General features: G+C 47.0%; 1 protein-coding gene across 1 annotated transcript in view; it reads left to right on the top strand.

Moving 5' to 3' along the window:
* The first annotated feature begins 447 nt into the window (after nt 1-447).
* The window catches only part of EDC4 (enhancer of mRNA decapping 4), a 33,082-nt gene continuing 12,985 nt past the window's right edge, over nt 448-20,544 (top strand). Inside the window, exons 1-18 of the mRNA XM_030282137.4 lie at nt 448-606; nt 4,618-4,774; nt 5,643-5,754; nt 6,389-6,488; nt 7,971-8,160; nt 9,172-9,319; nt 9,807-9,911; nt 10,339-10,448; nt 10,980-11,063; nt 11,571-11,666; nt 12,619-12,721; nt 13,170-13,350; nt 14,609-14,681; nt 15,110-15,201; nt 15,831-16,027; nt 16,730-16,818; nt 17,565-17,718; nt 18,857-19,320. Coding sequence (XP_030137997.4) covers nt 528-606; nt 4,618-4,774; nt 5,643-5,754; nt 6,389-6,488; nt 7,971-8,160; nt 9,172-9,319; nt 9,807-9,911; nt 10,339-10,448; nt 10,980-11,063; nt 11,571-11,666; nt 12,619-12,721; nt 13,170-13,350; nt 14,609-14,681; nt 15,110-15,201; nt 15,831-16,027; nt 16,730-16,818; nt 17,565-17,718; nt 18,857-19,320 — 2,534 coding nt within the window. The 5' untranslated portion in view covers nt 448-527. The remainder of the gene's footprint in view (nt 607-4,617; nt 4,775-5,642; nt 5,755-6,388; nt 6,489-7,970; nt 8,161-9,171; nt 9,320-9,806; nt 9,912-10,338; nt 10,449-10,979; nt 11,064-11,570; nt 11,667-12,618; nt 12,722-13,169; nt 13,351-14,608; nt 14,682-15,109; nt 15,202-15,830; nt 16,028-16,729; nt 16,819-17,564; nt 17,719-18,856; nt 19,321-20,544) is intronic.

Genomic DNA, 20,544 nt, shown 5'->3' with positions numbered 1-20,544 from the left:
GTAACAGAGCCTTCAGGCTCAGTTTTTAGCACCGACAGCTTCGTTCTCATCTGTTGTATTTTACCGATACAAAGTCCCCACATAGTACAGGAGGATGACATCAGTGGCGGTAGCTGTAGTCGGTCTCCGTGCCCCCTCCAAGCCACAGGACACCTTTGTTCCCTTCGCAGGCGAACGCACAGGGGGCTCCGAGCGCTCCGGGAGTCTGTGCCGGGAGCTCCGCTCAGGTTCCGCGCTGCGCTGTGTGTGCAGCCGCCTCGTTGGGCGGGAGCCGCTGTGTGCGGGGCTCTGTGTGCGCAGCCCGGCGGGGCGGATGGGGCGGATGGGGCGGCGGGGGAGCCCCGGGCCGCGCTGCCCGCCCCCGCCCCGCCGCTCCCGGCCCCGCCCCGCCGCGCCGGGAACGCTCCGTTCGGGCGGCGGTTTCCGCCCGGCGCTCGCAGGGCCGGGCCGGAGGCGGAAGCGCGGGCGGCGGGGCCGGGCCGGGCAGCGCGGTGGCGGCGGCGCGGGCGGGCGGCGCGCCGGGCCCCATGGCCTCCTGCTCCAGCATCGACATCGAGGACGCCACGCAGCACCTGCGGGACATCCTCAAGCTGGACCGGCCGGGAGGTGAGGAGCGGGGAGCGGCGGGGCGCGACAGGCCGCCGGGCCGGGCCGGGCGGGGCCTGGTCTCGGGCCGGGCCGCGGGAGCCCCTCGGCCGTTGCGCCGCCGCCCCGCCGGTTGTCAGCGGCCGCGCTCGGGGCCCGGCCGGGACCGCTTCGCCTCGGGGCGCCTGGCAGCGCCCTCCGACCCGCCCGGGGCCGGGGGTCCCGCTCGGCACTGCCGCGCTGAGCCCGGGGCCGGGGGTCCCGCTCGGCACTGCCGCGCTGAGCCCGCAGCGGGCGGTGAGGAGAGGAGAGGGAGCCCCGGCCTGGGGACGCTCGCTTGAGGGAGGGGGTGCTGGCTCTGGGCAGAGCGAGAGCAGCCCGGCCCCAGAGCTCGCTGCTGCGGCGCTCTCGGGGCTCCATTCAGCTGGAGGTGTTGCTGCTGGGAGCTGAACCGCACCGACCTCCGTGACACGAGTGTCCCCCCTTCCCGGGGGTACTGGGAGGGGTTCCCAGGTGTCTCTCTGGGCTGAGTGCAAGGGGCTTGTAGGCTGCTCTGAGATCAGTGCCAGGTTCCTCCTTTACACGAACTTTTCGCTCTGCTTATTTGTATGTGAAATGGGATCACGGATATCTCTTCTGAAGTGGTTGTGAGTCTTCTCCTGTGCTCGGAACTATCATACTTCTGTGCTCAGAGTTCAGCGGGCTCCCTTCTGTCTGTAAGAGTATCGGCAGCAGGCTCAGGAGTCAGCTGGATAGTGTTCCCACTCTCCTGGAGCTTCGGCTCTCTCTCATCTCCTTTGTTGAACCTGCCGTGGTGTTTCAGTCAAATGTGGTGAGGTAACACTCTGAAGGAGGCTGAGACATTAATGCTTTGCAAAAATATCTTAGCCTCTGGGTAGAGGACAGAATTATGCCCCTCTTGTGCTCCTTTCAAGAGAAAGGCAGGACAGGAATAATATAACTTCAAAATGTCCTGAGACTCAGCGGGAATGTGCCAGCTCCAAAGCATCTGCCATGTGTGCTGCCTTTTGCTTGGGCAAAAGGAAGAGAGGGTGGGTGTGAGATTGTTGTGGAGGGCTGTAGAGGCCCTTGAAGTGATGGGCTAAACCTACAGGAAGGCAGCTTCATTAGCTCTACTACCCTTAGAGAAACTTCTCATTAATTGGAGTAATTTCCGTGGTTTCTGGAGTGCTAGCACATTTCCTGAATTCTAATTCTTACCAAAAAAAACTTTTTTTTTTTTGTAGTGCAGCACAGTACTTGGAAAACTGAAAGGAGAACTCAGTGCGGGGATGGGGAAGACTCATTTCACAAGCAGTTTCTGAACTGAAAGGATATATTGTGGTTGAGAAATGGTTGGAGTTGTTGCTCAAGATGAGTTGACTTTCTTCTGAAGCAGCTTCTCCTGCTGGTTGAAGTCAGGGAGTTACTGACAGAATATGGCTTGTTTCTTTCATTCTTCTTTCCTCTTCATTCTCTTTTTGCCTTCTCTGTCAACTCCAGTGCACAAGAAGGCATTTGAGAGGAGAAGGAGCAAGTTGGCAGGAAGGTCACAGGAGGAACCTGTGGCGGTTCTCAGCAGAAATCACTGCCTGGGTGACAGCAAATAAACTTGAAAAGATTGACATAGTAAGGGGAAGAAGAAGAGTGCACATGTTAGCTGAAAGTCTCTGAAACTCCTGTTAGGATGCCAGGGGAGAGGAATAGGGGAGCCTTCAAGTTTTGCAGTACCAGGTGCAGGTAGCTGTGAGCAGTGTTGTGTTCCTCTAGATTCTGTCCAGGCAGGTGACAAGAAACACTCCCTGCTCCAAAGAGTTTACAACTGTCACAATACTTTTAATATTCTGCTGGGCTTGGTGAAAATGTCATCCACTACCCAGTCTGTCTCTCTTGACACAGTTTCTCCCAGTTTTGGCAAACTTCTTGCAATGCTTCAGTAGCTGTTGCCAAGGCATGGACCTGCTTGCTGGGATGTGGGGACAGGCTGTCAGTGCCACTGTGCTGAGGAGGAGCATCCCTGCTGGTGTGGGCAGGATCCTCAATCCATGCAGAGATCTCTGCTGATAACCAGGTGTTACGTGGGCTCACCCTGCTCGTGGTGTATCAGGGCAGTGTTCTGTTCAGTGCATGCTGGCATCTCCTGGTGCTGATGGTGGGAGCAGGAAGAGTTCAGTGTCTCAGCTCTGACTGCTCCTGCTCTTTGAAAAGGTAATGAATACATACACCCTTCTTTCTCTTTGAGACTTTATCTACCAGTCTGGCTTAACCTTTTGGTTTAGTTCATGTTCTTACTAAACAGAGCCTCTTCTCTTCTTGTATGCCTTCAGGATTGTGCACAGGCAGCACCTGTGCTTGTCTGGCTTCCACTAACACAGACTGAGCTGTGCCCATTCCTGAACTTGGGTGTGCTGTTGTTGGGCCCATCAGCCTCTGGGGAGTGTTTCATCGTTTCTTTTTCCCATGGAGCAAACATCACTATGCTGCTGTCTGTAAAAGAGCAGCAGTACTTACATGAGACTCCTGTGGCTGCAAAAGGGCAAAGCACATATCATCTTTCTCTGAGAGACTGGATGCTTTTTCTGTAGGGAATATTTCCCTGCCTTTGGTCACAAAGGATCAAGTGCTGTCAGTGGAAGTAGCTGCAACTGGACAAGCACCCACCATATGCTCTAGGAATAAGGGGCACATCTTAATGCTGACAGCAAGCACAGCACCAGTGTGAGGTGCTGCATCACATTCCTTTGCCTGAATTTCCTTGTGCTGTGTGAGTGCTGCTGCTTTTTCTTCATGCAGTGCAGGTACACTGAGGCAAGTGCCCAAATTGTCCCTGCATTGGGGTACCCTGTCACTGCACATTCCTGTGTCCATAATGACTCTTCATAGACAGGCAAGCTTAAAATACCCCTCTGGCAAATGAATAACTGCAGTTGTGTTTTAGGCAGCAGCACTCACCCTGATCTGTTGAAGCCTATTCAATTGCAGAAAGGTTGTCTTACTTTGGAAGGCTCTGCCTCTTGCCCACAGTTACCTTTAGGTTTGTTACATGTGCCAGTGATGGGGAGCTTCTGGTCCTGGGAGCAGCCATTTTGCAAGAGCTCAGCAGCAGTTGTTACCTGGCAACAGTATACGAAATTTCGGGTTTCAAAACCAGTGAAAATTTCCAGCGTGGATTCACTGACACAGGCAGCTTTTCCTTGGTGTGCTGATGGGGGGGGCCTTACTCTCCAGTGGGGGTTTTCAAATATTTGCCTTGCTAGTGAAGAAGAGTCTCCTTCACCCCCTGTTACATCTGTCCCCTCCTAAAGCCTTTGGAAGGCATGGAAGCCACCAAGCAGCTTGTGCTAGGCCAGATGTGCAAAATCAGGGCATACACACTCTTCAAAGCACAGCTGGGGCTCTGAACAAATGGCTGCTTTACACAGAATTTGAGTGCTATAAACTTCTCTGTGCTTGTTCAACCAAGGGAAAAATATGGGAATCCCAAATGCACAGCTGCAGAATTTCCTAGGAAAATTACTTAAACACCTGGACTTCAAGGTCTTACAGTCAGAAGCAGGTTTTGGAAAGTAACAAATGTATTGTTTCCAGCCAGGCCCAAATGTTGCAGCTGATCCCTGCATTGCTGGACTTCAGAGGTCTCTCTGCAGGCCTGAGGGTTAGAAGTGACTTGTCAAGAACGTTTTGGTCTGGCACTTGATTCAGTAAACCTGAATTACCAGCTTAGTCTTTCTGATCTAAGGCTGTTTGCTCCTTGAGCCAGGTTAAGTTCCTTGAAACATATTCTTTGGAGTTTCTCTGATTTGCTTGTGAAGGAAAAAGAACTATTTCACTTAGATGTGTGGAGGTGAGTTTGTCATCATGCAGCAGGTCTCTTACACATCCTTTTTGTAGAGCACTTCTCCCAACCAGTTCAGCGTATTCTACTTGACAGACCAATAGAGGCTGACCAAAAGCACCTCAAGGTGGTGTATTTCACACAGTGCTATTTCTTTTAAATGCATGTTGGACACAGCTGGTCATGCTTTTCCTCAGGTTCAGTGAATGAGAACCAGAGACCATCGAATTCATATAACGGGGACCTGAACGGGCTGCTGGTGCCTGATCCCCTTGGGAGCGGAGATGGACCTGCTTTGGCCAAGCCAGTGCATCGCAGCATCTCTCTAGGAGCCCTGCAGGAGAAGCAAGTCATGTAAGTTTTGTCAGAGAAATGCTGAGAGTGAATAGAAAACAGCTCAAATTCGGTTCTCTTGAGCATGGACATGTGTGCTGGAAGTCTGACAATGGGTTAAAGAAATGCTGGGAGTGAATAGAAAACAGCTCAAATTTGGTTCTCTTGAGCATGGACATGCATGCTGGGAGTCTGACAATGGGTTTTGTGTTCAGTTCAGGTGGCAGTTGTGAGCCACTGCTCTTGGTTAGAGCTTTTGTAGCTTTTGTGAGGCTGATGCATGGAGTCTGCCATCCTTGCATCTCAGGAACTGAAGAATATCTGCAGAGTTGTTCAGAGAAGGGGAACAGAACTGTACATGGTGAAAATTGCAGGTCAAAGTGAATGTAAATCATGAGGGCTCTGGTTGAAACTTGTGGTTCCCCTGTAGATGTCCAGGACTCCTTCAGGAACCCAAGTCACTTGAAGTATTGCAGAGCTCATGGAAGTAGCTTCTGCTTGGGTTCTCTGACCATGGTTTTGAAAGGGGGTGGCATGAGAACCACGAGCAGTGTGAACTGTTTTATTGATGATGTTCAGCTGGTTGATTTTGATTTCTTTGCACCTTCCAGTGCTGGGGACTTGAATCAAATGTAGGTCTGTGATCAAGTGAAATGAACTGAAAGTTTTTAGGCTGAATAAAGCAGGTGTTTGACTCTCTCAAACCCATGGCACATAGGGAAGGGACACTCAGCTGAGAGGAGTTTCTATCTTCACTTGTTCACCTCAAGCTCTTAGATGCACAAATCCTGCTATGTTGCTATTAAAATTATGAATTTAACATAAAGTGTTGAATATTCTGTTGCTGTGAGTCCTGATGGAATTTCTCCCCCTTTTCTTTTTTTTTAAGCTGCCTTTCTGGGGATGACAGCTCCACATGCTTAGTGATATCAGCAAAAGACGTGGAGGTAGTGGCCAGCAGTGATTCCAGCATCACCAGTAAGGCCAGAGGGAGTAACAAGGTAAGGAGCAAAAGAAAGCACGGTCTGTCTCTTTTTTAGTCACATCAGCTCATGCTTGAATATTTCTAAACAGAAATAAATATTTTCTTTCTTGTGTCATAGGAGTTTGTAATTAGGTAGAAGTTTGTCAAAGACTTTAACAAGGAGAAAGAAGTTGGAGCAGTATCTCGTAACTGATTGTTTCTGTTATTCCAGAGTCTGGCCAAGTTATCTTCTCATTTTCAGAAGTTCATTATCTAAGCTGTAGGTTCCTGGGAAAGTGTCCTTTCTCCAGAAACATGGTTTTTGTGCTGGTTGTTTCCTCCCTGGACCCTGAAGGGAGGGTTTCCCTGGCTGCTGGCGTCAATCCTGCTGAGAGCTCTGGCCAGCAGGTCAGAGCTGCAAGAACCAATATGCTGAAATTAGAGCTGGTGCTGAGCAGAGAACTGAGCCATGCTCAGAAGAAATGCTGATGATTACAAGAGAGACATCTGGTCTTGATCCACTCAGCCCTTTTCCACTTTGTTCCTTAATTTTCCATTTTGTGTTTTTCCATTTTCTGTTCCAGTTTGTTCCTCAGTATGCAAAGGGACCACAAAGATGGAAAGGATAATTCCAGACATTTCTCATGTTTTGTTTTCTTTCTGCTGAACAGGTGACAATACAGCCTGTTGCTAGATATGACTGGGAGCAGAAATACTATTATGGCAATCTGATAGCTGTTTCAAACTCTTACCTGGCTTATGCCATTAGAGGTGAGTTATCTTCTTGGCTTGGATGTGATTTATATTCTTTTGCTCTGTGTATCATTAAGAAAGGCAGAGTTTGCATCAGAACAACATAAGTGGCAGTAATTGAAACATACCTTGCAATACTCAGAGCAGAGTGCTGTTGTAGAGGGACCAATAGTGGAGAGAAGAGTTTGTTATGTGGAAGAATTAGAAACAAAAGAGAAGGACTCAGTGGGGATGTAGGAAAAGTTGAAGGACTACACTGATTTTACTGGAGAGCTGATGTTCAGATTCCTCCTCTAAATATTTCTGGAGCAAACAAACTGCTTTGTAGTTAAGCACAGAAACAGCCCCATGGTAATTTGAGCAGATAAGTGTTTGTGATGGATTTGTTTGCATTAATTTAGACTTGAGTTTAAGGCTAAATTTTGAGGATCCAAAGAGCAATGCAGATGCAGTGTCTTTTGCAATAGAGAGAGGAAAGCAGAACAACACAGGGAAAGATTGTTTCACAGCATATGGGAAAGAAAGTGGCAGGGTGAGAGGAAACAGTCTCAAGTTGTGTCAGGGAAGGTTTAAATTAGATGGTAGGAAAAAAAAATTTCATTGAATGGATTCTAAAATACTGGAACTGCCCTGCCCATGGAAGTGGTGAAGTCACCATTCCTGGAAGTGTTCAAAAAACACATAGATATGGCACTTGAGGACATGGTGTAGTGGTGAACATGAGGGTTGTGCTGGTTGGACCCGATGATCTTAAAGGTGTTTTCCAACTTTAAGAGTTCTGTGAAATGAACACTTAGTTATCTACAGTGTCTCTTTCTGCTCTCATAGAAACACAGAGTGTCTGTGTCTCTTTGTTCTTAGTTCTCACACCAGTTTATCTAGTCTTTTATGAAATTTGCTACTCTGTTCTTGTGTTTTTTTCCTAGCTGAGGTTATTTTAGAGCAGCTTAAGGATGTCTCACCCTTTTAAAAATATTTTTAAAGCTTGGGTGTAGTAACACTGGGAAGCTGAGTGGTTTGCTAGGGCTGGCATGGGCATCAGGAAGTGGAAGCACTATGATCTCTGTAAGACTGCCTGCTTTGTAGTGGTTGGTGTCTGTCTGAAAAGGGGAAGCTGGAAATTTTGCTCAGTGTGCACACGTCCTGAAGCATCTTTTCAGTCATGCAAGCCAAAAAGCAGTGCTTTTTGCAGGGTGAATGTTCATGCCTTCTGCTTCCCCTTACAGAATGTGTATCTGAGCTATCTGCCTCTCAGTGACTCCTTTTCTTCAGTAACTGAAAATTAAATTGCTAATAAAATTAATTCACTGTGACTGGAGGTCAGCCTTGGAAATGTGGCAAGCTCGGGATGAATGTTTAGACCTGTCACTTAATTGCAGCATTTAATGAGGATAATCGTGGGAATTACGAGAAGTTTATGAGAGTTATGGGAAGTTTATGAGAATTATGCAGAGAAACCACAGACATAAATGGTGACTTTTCCCTCTGTCTGTCTCACAGCTGCCACCAATGGCTCTGCCATGGTGCGGGTGTTGAGTGTCAGCACTGCTGAGCGGACCTTGCTGAAGGGATTCACAGGAGGCGTGGCAGACCTGGCCTTTGCTCACCTCAACTCCAACCAGCTGGCCTGCCTGGACGAGGCTGGCAACCTTTTTGTCTGGCGCCTGGCCATGGATAAAGATAAAATCCAGTATCTTGTCCAAATGCACCTCCTACCAGTCTCTGTGGAGTGATTAGATGTGAATGCAACCCCAACATTACTCTTTAATTTTGTGGCCCTTGCAGAATGGCAGCTTGCAGGGGGAAGATCAATAGTTATGCCCCTTCCAGAGTATCAGATCTGTCAACTTTTACCTACATTCAGCACCATCATTACTTGATATTGCATTGCTTGAAATCCTAGGAGCACCTTGGTGCTCCTGGCCAGGTAACGTAGACAGTGAGAAGTGTCAGTCTGCACCAGCTGGACAGTGTCACCTCAAGTGTGTGACAGAGGTTTGTCTTGTCTGGTTCTACCTTTTTTCCTCAGTTACTTCTCTGGGGAAGAGGATGTAATATGTCTCATCCACTCACTATCTTCCTTCCAAACTTGTCATCCTTTTAGTGGCCCTGAAATTTATTTTCAGTGTTCATTACCCTAAATATTTTCCTTTTAATTGCTAGGAGTGATTGCTCAGTGCTTCTGGGAAACGTGTGTGGTGTGTCACCTCAGAGTGTAGCTTTTTAATTTTAATTGTGCACCATCATTTCAAAAGCAACTGGAGCAAAGGTTGTGGTAGTTGTTGAAGCCCTGATTTGTAGTGGTGCACTCAAGCACTCTGCTATGGGCAGTATGGTAACTCTTCTGTATTTCTCTGGTAGTGTTGCAATGCTAAGAAATCATCTAATCATTAGCTGTCTGATGGATTGCACATTCAGATGTGGCTGTGTGCCCCTGTTGTGCTTATCCTGTCACTGCAGCCTGCAAGAGAAAATTGTGAGAACCTATAAACTTTTGTAAGCTGAAGCTCTTCTGTCAGTGTTGAAATTCTAGCTTGGCTACCTTCTCGGCAGAATCCCTTTACTTGCTTTCTTTTTGAATCAATGGCCCAAAACCCCTTGAGGTTTAACAGTATTAAAACAGCAGACCAAGCCTGAACAGGTTATTGCTGGGCAGTAGTAGCAGAGCCAGAACGTTACATTTCTTAACCCTGGTGATCAGAGAGGAGATCTTGGTTAACATCAGGCGACCTGACAATACCCCCCTGAACACCTTCCGGAGAATCATCTGGTGCCCCTTCATCCCCGACGACAACGAGGAGAGTGGCGAGGAGGGAAGTCAGACCTTGGCGTTGTTGCATGAGGACAGGGTAAGGAAACTGCTTTGGAAACGTTGCCTGAATTTATCATTAGATGGAGAGAATTTAATGGACGAAAGAGCTGAGTTTGCAATGAAGTTGTAAAGGCTCCTGTCTGGTCCATGTAAGATGTTGGATTCCTCTCTTCCCGGGAGAGATCATTCTCTGGGCCTCAGGAGGATGGAAAGGGAACTTCTGCTCACCATCAGATACCAAGGACCACTTGAAACAGAGACATCACTTGTCTGTTCAGGCTGAGCCAGTACCCAAGGGAGGGGTTTGGTGGGCAGCAGCTACAAATGCCAAGAGCAATTCCCTCTGTTATGTACAGTGCCAGGAAAGCATTGAATGGCCAAATTGTGTGGAAATGGGAAGGTGTATATCACACACTTGCCATTGGGCTGGTGTGTCAGGCCATACGATAAGGATCTAGGAAGTTCTGTGGATCAAACCAATGGTTATAAAAATAAACCTGTGTGCCTTCGTGTTTGTTCTCCAGGCAGAGGTGTGGGATTTGGACATCATCCGAACCAACAACAGCTCCTGGCCAGTGGAAGTGCCTGATATCAAAGAAGGTTTCATTGTGGTGAAAGGCCACAGCACGGTACAAACCTGGGTTCTTTGGGTTATGGCGTCTTAGGAGCTGCAGGTCTTAGGACAGTTGGCTGTTAAAAAAACAGTTTAGGCAATTATGAGTGTGAAAATTGAGAAGAGCCCAAACCAAAATGAGTTCTATTCATAACATGAATAACCGTAAGAGCAGTGGCAGCAGAATCCATTGTACTTGAATTTGCTGTCTGGAAAAGGGGGTGCTTTATTATTACCAAGAAAAAGGGTGCCAGTCAATTGTTCTGTGAAGGGTTAAAAGGCTAAATGTTAGAAGCTGCCAGTTTCTGTTAGAAATCACTCTGGCCTTCTCTACTATCAGATTGTTGGTCAAATTCTTGCTTGAAGATAGAGCTCTTTCTTCTTGTAAAGTAAGAAAAGCTATAAAATTATTCTTCTGTGTCTCTTTTCCTCCCTCTATGTAGTGCCTGAGCGAGGGAGCACTTTCTCCAGATGGAACTGTATTGGCCACAGCAAGCCATGATGGTTTTGTAAAATTCTGGCAGATCTATATTGAGGGACAAGATGAGCCAAGGTAACTGGAGAATTGGAAAATGAAGAATCTTGGAACAGAGAGCAGCATTTTCTCTGGGAGAATTTCCTTGATACAGAATTATCTGTGATGGTCATTCTCAGAACATTATAAGTATACAGCATAAGTGTTTGTAATTTGTTGCTGAAGAATTGCACCACTGAAAATCACAGGCTTATGGAAAAAGCAGAGAGTTGTGTATGGAAACAGGAGTTCTGTGCTTTGCACAATCTGTAGTCAAACTCTATTGCACTGTCCATGTAAATGCAGGAAGCTGCTCTGAGCTGTTCTTCTCAATGTTGACTTCTTTTTGCATTGTATTTTTGTTAAGACACCTGACCAAATGGCAGCATGGGATTTTATTTTTTTATTGGTAACCATATTTGCCTGTGTGACCTCCTTATTCTGTGTAAGGAGAGCTACAAGTCAGTAATGCTTTGTGGCTTCTGGACAAGGAGTTGTGTGTTCAGTGTCAGCACCCTCCTCATTTACCACTCCCTTCACACTTGGATGTTTTCTCTGATTTATTCCTAGATGTCTTCATGAGTGGAAACCCCATGATGGTAGACCTCTTTCCTGCCTGCTCTTTTGTGACAACCATAAAAAACAAGACCCAGAGTAAGTCCCCAGTCCTGTCCTTGAAGTATTAAAGTTCAGCATTGTTTTTTAGCTTTGCCTTGCCTTGAAAGTTCCTTGTAACTGAATAATACTTTTAAATTTGGGCTCTGTAGAAGGAACAAGTCCTTAGTTTTCTAGTGATGGAGAAATAAATAAGACTCTGAAGCACAACCTGAAGTGACCTTAATCATAGTGCCAATTACACTAAAGTAATGAGAATTCTAAATTGAGGAGTCCTCTCAGGTGTGTGGTATGGTCAGTCTTAAATGGCCTGTTAGTCCTCCAAATTTCAACTTCCCTTTGCTGAAAATACAGCTTTTATTGTTATTGTTTTTTCAGTTGTGGCCTTAAGGTTTCTGAGAGATGTAGTGGTTTAGTCTGCCTCAGAGCAGAAATTTTCTGGGAACTTTAAGCCATGGTTGGGCAAAATCAGCCATGGGCAGCTTGTGAGGAGCTTTTCTGGGAAGGACCGATCTTTAAGAGAATTTGTATCTGTTGTGCCTACAGAGTTCCCTTCTGGAGGTTCCTCATCACAGGAGCTGATCAGAACAGAGAGCTGAAGATGTGGTGCACGGTGTCTTGGACCTGTTTGCAGACGGTTCGGTACGTGTTGGTGGATGCCCCTGAAGGGTGGGATTTACAGGTACTGAATTTGCAAAGGTGATCCTTGATGTCCAATGGATTCTACTCCTTTGCCATTCTGACCTCTCATTGGAAGCTCTCAGCTGTGGCAGATGTCAGATCAAGCTTTTATTATTTGTGTACCAAGATCTGTTCTCTTTGCCTTGTTCTGTAAAGCATAGACATAGCTGTAGCATGAGGGGAGATTGCACAACAAAACTACACACCTTGAGTGTTTTCTTCTCTAGAAATTTTAGATATTCAATAACCCATCTAAGATATTTTCTTATTAGTGCTTTTTCTGTTTAAATTATGAGGAGCTGCTGTGTTGATAAAACTTAAGAAATTATCCAAGGCTTAAATGTTGAGCCATCTAAGTCCAGAAATTGAAATTGTGCTTTCCATCCTTTGACTCAGCTTAGGTTCCCTAATTTTATTTTTTCCTGATGGTGGATCATGGCCTCTCTCACCACAAACATGCTTAAGGCCACTTTGGATTTTCCCTCTTTAAATGAGAAGAAATTACATAGAGCTGAGTGCTGCTTTTTCCACCTCACAACTCAGAGGGTCCAAAACTTCCGGAAGGGTTATTTTGATTTGGTGAATTTTTGGTTTTAAATCTGTAGCATTGACTCTTGTACTCCTATGAATGTGGAACATGTTGAGTAATGACTAAGTGTCACCTTCCATTTCAATGTTCAGAATCCATAACTTGATCCTGTTGTGCCATCTCCCAGCTGCTTTCTTAGCTGATGTCAGCATTGATTTCAGCAAAGGAGTTTGTGTTCTAGTGGGTGGTTGCACTGTAATAGGGCTGTAAACTCCTTAGGGTTCTGTTAGAGTTTTGGTAATTAGTGCAGTTTCATAGCAATCATGCTGGTTGGGCTAATCTACCTTTCTGTCTGCACCCTCTCCCTCTTATTTGTATATGTAGCTTTTCTCCTGACATCTTCAGCTCCATGACTATTCTTCCCAGCCTGAAAGTCTGCCTGGACCTCTCCGCTGAATATCTGATACTGAGTGATGTGCAGAGAAAAGTAAGTCGTTCATTTTGTCGCTCCCTGTGGGAAATGGTGCCTGAAGCAAAATTGGCCTTGTGTGTGACTGGTTCTGCTGCCTAGGTCTGGGATTTGCATGGTAGCAGATAAAAATGCAGAAGTTGACTCAGCAATTTCACTGTTAGATGAAAAAGGGTAGCAGTTCAGCTGAGTAATCCTGAGGAGCCTTAAGGATTATTTCTCACCTTTTGTAAAACTCTCATTTGGAGATACTTGTGTCTGGCATGGTAGGATTTAGTTCTTGAACTTTGACTGGCTTAAGAGTGTGGTGCTTGTGTTGCCCTTGAATGTTCCATGTCAAATTTCAAGATTCAGGCTTTATTCCTCACGTTGTTTCCCTTGTTCCAAATCTGGTTTGGATGCTCAGCTCTGTAGTCCCCGAACATGTGCATGGTCTGCTCTGAAAGCTCTGCTTTACCATTTCCAGGTCTTGTATGTGATGGAGTTGATGCAGAACCAAGAGGAGGGCAAGGCTTACTTCAGTTCCATCTCAGAGTTCCTCCTTACCCACCCCGTGCTGAGCTTTGGCATCCAGGCCGTGAGCCGCTGCCGGCTAAGGCACACCGAGGTGCTCCCAGCAGAAGAGGAAAATGACAGCTTGAGTGTAGGTAGGTGACAAAATTTGACTGCTGTGTGATCAGGATTTCTTTCCTGGCTGGTTCTGACTTTATTGTGAAAGGCTGGTCACTTCTCCCAAATAGCAACACAATAGGAAACAGCCTCAGGTTGCGCCCAATGAGGTTGAGATTGCACGTTAGGAAAAATTTCTTCACCAGGCTTAAGCTGGGCTATCAAGGATTGGAACACAGGATTCAAGGTGTGGCCTAGTCACTGCCCTGGTCCTGCTAGTCACATTGTTGCTGAAACAGGCCAGGATACCAGTGGCCTTCTTGACCACCTTGGCACACACACTGCTCATTTTTAGCTGCTCTCAACCAGCACCCACAGGCCCTTTCCCACTGAGCAGCTTTGCAGCCATTCTGCTCAGCCCATGGTGCTGCAGGGGGTTGTTGTGGCCCAGACATAGGACCTGGCACTTGGCCGTGTTGAACCTCACACAACTGGCCTCAGCCCATCAATCCAGCCTGTCCAGATCCCTCTGTAGGTCCTTCCTCCCTTCCAACACATGAACACTCCAGCCTAATGTGCACAGCATCCTCAGCCAGTCAAGGGAAGGGATTGTCTTGCTCTGCTCTTCAGTGGTGTGGCCTTGAGTCCCATGTGTAGTTTAGGTCACCACAATATAAAAAAGACACTAAGCTGTTAGAGAGTGTCCAAAAGAGGGCCATGAGGATGGTGAAGAGGAAGCTGTGTGGAGAGTGGCTGAGGTCACTTGGTGTGTTCGGCCTGGAGGAGACTGAGGGAAAACCTCATTGCAGTCTTCCAGCATCCTCACAAGGGGCAGGCACTGATTTTCATGACCAGTGACAGTGCTCAAGGAAATGGCACAAAGCTGAGTCAGTGGAGGTTTTTGTTGGATATCAGGAAAAATTTTTCATCCAGAGGGGGGTTGTGCACATGAATAGGTGCCCTGGGGCAGTGGTTATAGCACTGGGCCTGTCTGCGTTCAAGAAGCATTTGGACAATTCTTCCAGGCACATGCAGGGATTCTTGCGTTGTTCTGTGCAGGGTCAGGGGTTGGACTTGATCCTCATGGATCCTTTCCAGCTCAGGATATTTTGTGATTCTGTGGAGTTGTCGGCAAACTTACTGAGAGTGCTCTTAATCCCCTCATCCAGATCACTGATACAGAGAATCTCTGTCGTGCTGGTTCTTTGCTGTCAGTTCATCCTGCTGTGATGTGTTTGTAGTACTTTGTGTGTAGCTTCCATGCAACTTCATATTTTACCTTTGTTTCCCTTCCAGAAGGTGCTCAGGGCTCTGGGGCTGTTGAATCAGCAGCAGGTGTGCTGATAAAACTCTTCTGTGTTCACACCAAGTGAGTATGTGTGTACAATTTTCTGTGTTTGTCTTAACCCTGCACTAACCTGTAGAAATTTAAGTTAAATTCTTTTGCTCATAACAAAAGCTACTTGGCCCCATAGAAATTTATGACTGTGGTGTGTCTGGCCTTACCAGGAGGTAGCCCTGAATGGTGTGACAAGCTTGAATTTCCATGGCCATGAGTGATTTAAGAGTTGTGCTCACACACAAGTGCTGGGAAACGCCTCTAATATCCTGGGTGGCAGAACTGGGTGACACAGCTCACTGAGGATCAGCTTCTGTTGCTTCTGTGACAGGCAGAAAACACTGAAGCATTTTCCAAGGGAATTAGTTCAGTGAAGAGAAATCTTCTGAGCCTTAATGATGCCTTAAGTCTTCTCTTGGTGGTTCTTAAGCTGTTCAGAGATGCTTGTTTCTTTCTAGGGCCCTACAGGATGTGCAGATCAGGTTCCAACCTCTTCATAGCCCTGACACAAGTGCTTCCATGCCTGCCCATGGCTCTCATGAAGAATTTGGTGAGCATGTGTCTTAAATTGGTCTTCAGTGTTGCTGGGCCTTTAAAAGTTATTGATGGGGAGAGCAGGAGGGTTTTCGTTGTCTCTTTGTACTGCAGTGGTGTCATTGCATAAAGGGTTCTGAATATGCAGTGAAGCAGGAAGCTGGTTAGACCCTGGTTGTGAGTATGGAGTTTGGGATGTGTTAGACCAGGAGTGCTAATGCTTTGTGCATGCTTGAGTTCACCTTCCCGGGTGATTTGGCACTTGTGAAAGAAACTTGAAGTTTGTCTCTTGTCAGGTGGAAGAGATCAGTGACAGCAGAGCTGTGGGAGTAGAGGGGGCTGGGCTGTCTGTGATGAGCTCTTTCAGCTCATTCACCATTCTGGGATGTGACAGTTCAGCTGGCCTTGCTTTTAAGGAAGAAAAAAAGCTTGGACATTTTATTATCAAAGCCTGATAAAATCCAGTCTGGCATACAAAGAGAAAGCATAACACAGGATTTGCTTTGCTCTAAGCTTTGACTGGGATGTTGCAGGGTTTTTGCTTGCTCTTTTTGTAATCAAGCATGGCATAAGTTTATGCTTCATGGAATGAGAGCTTTCGTTTTGGAGGGAAGTTCCAAACTGATTTGTGTCTCTCCCTTGAAGCTTTTCCAGACCACATGGCTGATCTGAACACGGAAGGGCTGGGATCTGAAAAGGAGTCTGTGCACGGCTCCCAGCCAGACCTGCGGCGGATCGCTGATCTGCCCGTGCCAGCAGACTTCCTTTCTCTCTCCAGTGATGCCAAACCCAAGCTGATGACTCCAGATGCATTCATGACACCAAGTACTTCTCTTCAACAGGTAATCAGAGATCAGCACTGTTATGGTGATGCAAGGGATGGGGGTGGATTTTGGTACTTCTGGACACGCTTTCCAGCTGTAATGACTGTAAGAAGCTCTGCTAGCTGAATGCAGAGCACACAGTAAACTCTGCATGTAACCAGACTGAGCAGAGACCTGTTGGCACATCTAAAATGCTAAACTGGCCTAAGCTTGTGCTGTAAGTGCTGTGTTTAACTGCCAAACCACTGATGTAGGTGTATTTTGTAGAAATACGTGTTTGCTAAATAACTGTATTTGAGCTGGGAGACTGCTCTTACTGGTTTACACAAGTTTGGGGATGTGATCTAACTGTAATAGAAGAAAATATGCCACCTTTGTACATCCTGTCTGATGGGGTCCTGTGGGAATGTAGGCAGGTAGGGACTGTTCAGACATGTGAGACCTCAGTGGAGTACCCCACTCTCTGCCATAAGCCCTCTGCATCCTCACTGGTCAGGTCACTCTGGAGCCTCAGCAGTTCCCCAATAAAAGCAGATATATGATGAGGATGTTTTGGGACTTGCCTTTGACCAGCACCTGAGCACCTTAGCAGAAAAACCCAATCTGTGGGAGTGTTTTCTATTCCCTCTTCACCAAAGACTCTGTAGGAGTCTTTCTTTGTGAGGTTGAGTTGTGTTGTTGCCCTCTGTGCCAGCCTGACTGCCGTGTGTTTCCTTACAGATCGCTGTCTCTCCGGGCAGCAGTGTCAGTTCCCTGACTGCAGTCACAGCCATGAGCAGCGCTTCTGTCACAGATACCTCTCTGCCCAGGTAAATAGCACGAGTTAAATAATGCATCTGCAGCTGAGCTGGCACAGGCCTTTGGGATAGCAGAGAGCTGTAGCATGTCTTGCAGGAGAGGAGATTGTAACCGGAGTTAGAAACTGGCCTGAGTCCCAACATCCCTGTATAGGCAGCTGTTTGCATCCCTATTGCAGCTTGGAGCATGTCTGTTTCATCTAGGGGCCAACAAGAGTGTTTTATGTGTGCCTCATAGGAATTCTGTTATTACAGCTCAGTTTTGTTGCTCTCCATGCTTTTCCCAAAGGGCCCTTGTTGTTTACAGGTAAGAGAACTCTGCAGCCACCAAGGACAGGGAGAGAATTTGGACTGGTAGGAAAATCTTAACAGTGTGACAGTGAGTTTGGCTGCATAACAGGAGAGAACTTCCCTTCTGGGGGTTGGGAAAAGGAGGGAGACCTATATAATAGTGTCTTATTTCTCCCTGTGCTCTATACAGTGTCTACTGGAGATACAGTTGGTCCCGTCTCTCACTGGCCCCTCAAATTCTAAAAGATTGCAATGCCCTTTTTTGTTGTTGCTGTTTCCACCTATTATCTCTCTGGGCTGTATGGAGACTAGGACATGCAGGTGCTCATTGACAGGGAGTAGTTACCATGGTGAAAAGAGCAAGGGCTCCTCCACTGACCTTTGTACCCCACCTCCTCACCTTGAGTGTTTGATACAGATCAGTCATTTCTTTGGGCTGCTTGATTTGCTGGTGTCTGTTTCTGCAGAGCTTCAGAAGACTTGACTGTGAGCCCCAAGATGCAGCTGGACACCAGCCTCACGCTGAGCAGCAGCAGCAGCAGTCTCCAGACCAGTCCTAGGAGTCACTCTGTTCTTATCCCAGGCCTCCCTGACAAGCTAACACCAAAGGCACCTGTTCCAGTAAGGCTCCAAATGCTTCTCCCTTCCTTCTGATGGGCCAAGGAACCTCTGTATGGGCCTCTACAAGCTGAAATTGCTCAGCCTGGAGAACAAAAGGCTCTGAGGGGCAGAGTGGCATTTAAGTGCTTAAAGAGTGACTTTTTAGATGAGGAGACAGGGACAGGGCATGGGAGAATGATTTTAAACTTAAAAAAAAAAAAAAAGTGGACGTTTAGGTTAGATGTTAGGAGGAAATTATTTTTTCAGGGGGTAATAAGGCACTGGCCTTAAGTTGTGGATGCCCCATCCCTGGAAGTGTTTAAGGCCTGATTGGATGGGGCTTCGTGCAAACTGGTCTAGTGGAAGGTGTCCCTGCCCATGGCAGGGAGGTTGGAACAAGATGAGCTTTAAGGTCCTTTCCAACCCAAACCTTTCTAGGATTCTATGAAATTACACTTATTTGGATGTTAGCAGGGACAGTGTGTGCCCTTTGGAGAACACAGCTGCTGGCACAGATGTGCAGTCCAGTTTACTCGGCCACGTTGATGGAATTTGTCCATATGTAGAACAGTGTGTCTCTGAAAGAGAGATACAGCTATAGATAGCTGCAGTGCAGCTATAGATACAGCAATAAAGAGACAGCTGTAGCTTGTGCTGTCACTGTCCCAGTGGGTGGCTGTGGTCAGCCTTTGTGTTAAGAGACGCAGACACAGTGCTACCTGGAAAGACTCGTACCTGCTTGTTGGTCTGATGAGTGTGAAATCATTATTTCCTATCCCTAAATTTTAAATTCCAGTGTAAATCAGATCATGACCAAAGCTTGAAATTGAAACAAGTTTTCAGTCCAGGAGATGTTCAATATTAAAACTAATGTTCTCCTTCAAAGAGGAGGGAGTCTGGAGCAGAGCAAGGAGATAGAATTAGTGTTACATTTTCTTTTGAAAGGAAGTTCAAACTATCATTGACTTAAGTGTATTGTTAGCCCAGCTGAGAGTCCACTACAAGTGCTGGGACTATTTTCCATCTGATGGAGTGGGAGCCAGGGAATCACATGAGGAAAGGATACAGCAGGCTATTTCCAGAGTTACTGTAAGACACCAGGGGTTCTTGGAGTGTCTCCACATTATCCTAAAGGCTCCTGTTTGATTTTTGTTTTTAGGTCGCACCAGGAAACTCCTCTCTAGCACTGGAACTGCAGGAAGTGGAGCCCTTGGTGGTGCCCCAGGCTTCTCCCACCCGTGAGCGCTCTCCAGATGTCATTTCCTCTGCTTCCACTGCCATGTCCCAGGATATCCCAGAGATTGCTTCCGAGACCCTGCAGCGCAGCTTTGCGGCGGCTCCGGCCGGGCTCCCGGGGGAGGTGCTGGAGCCCGGGCACCACGCAGACAGTATGGCCTCAGCTGCCTCTGCCTTGCACCTGCTGTCTCCCAGGAACCGCCACAACTCCGAGCACAGCCACCACTCTTTGGACATGCCTCCAGTGGAGGTGAACAGACTGAACGCTCCATCGTTACTGGAGACTGCTTTAACTCAGGAAAATGCATCCTCTGACAGTGTTGTGAGTCAGCCATGGCCAGCAGCTCCTGACATAACCCGGGAAACCAGGAACAGCATGGCAGACAGGTAATCCCTTGGGTTTGTCTGGCCCAGGGCAATTTGCTAGCACTTGCCAAATTGGCAGCTTGGTGAAAAGCTCTTATGCTGTGATTAATCCAGAGAAGTTCTTCATCCCTCTTTCCCTTGAAGGATCCGATGAGTCAGCCTTCCTGTGTGCTGTATCCTGAACTTCCTAGGCCACCTCTATCCAATTTTGCTCTCTGATACCCTTTGCAGCGTAAATGGTCTCTGTTAAGAAGGTGAAAAGTCTACTTTGTTGGCCTTCATGTTCACGTGGAGACTTGAGATTTCTTTTTGTGTGCTCTGGAAATCAAACCAGTACAAGCTACGTTCTGCCCCTGGTGATGCAGGCTTTTATTGAATCAATTTGCAAAGTAGCAGACAGGTTTGCTTGTATGTATCTCTTCTAGGACTGGCTCTATGCAGGTAGTGTTATAAATACATACAGTACTTCAGCAGTGAGAAAATCAATGGCAGTGGAGCAGGAATGAAGGATGGTGCAGCATCACTTAGGCTGCTTAGAAGGAGCAACCTGTTATGCTGGAGCAGTGCTGGGTTTCATCACAGAATTAGTGTCCCTGTCCTGTAGTAGGATGAGAACAGCGAGATGCATCCAGCATATCTGGAGACCACTTAGGCCGGGGCTACATGCACCATGTGAACCTGCAAACACCTTCCTTTTCAGCAGGACTAGAAGGCTGAGAGGGTCAGGGTTGTCCCTCAGATAATCCTGGACTATTCATTCATCAGAATTGCAAAGAAAGGCCTCACCTTGTACCTCCTGGGGATGTTTCAGGAAACAATCCCATCTGATGGCTCTAGGAGGGCAGTAAGACTGTGTTTTTTTTCTTTTACTCATAATATGAACTTGATAAAATACTTGTGTAGGACTTTGCAACTCCCCTCAATCCCACTCTGTCTTTGAATCCTTCCAGATGTTTTACATCAGAATACCAGATCAGCTGTCTCTGGCTGTGAGAGATTTCACAAGTGCTCCCTTCTGTGTAAAGTCCTTCCTGCAAGCTGCATTCAGGCACACCTAGTTGACAGCCTAGAAGCACATGCAGTTTGCTCTCAAAATCATTGTGATACTCAGACTGGATCCATTGTTACAATTCTGTCTGTTAGAGCTGACCCATCAAATCCACACACTTCCTCAGATACTTTAAGGAACTAAGAAGCACTGATGATTTTTGCTTCAGTGATCAATATTAAGTGAGGAGAAACAAA

This window comes from Taeniopygia guttata, chromosome 11 (assembly GCF_048771995.1).
Source record: "Taeniopygia guttata chromosome 11, bTaeGut7.mat, whole genome shotgun sequence".
NCBI lineage: Eukaryota > Metazoa > Chordata > Aves > Passeriformes > Estrildidae > Taeniopygia > Taeniopygia guttata.
This window is presented reverse-complemented; position numbering and strand designations above follow the sequence as displayed.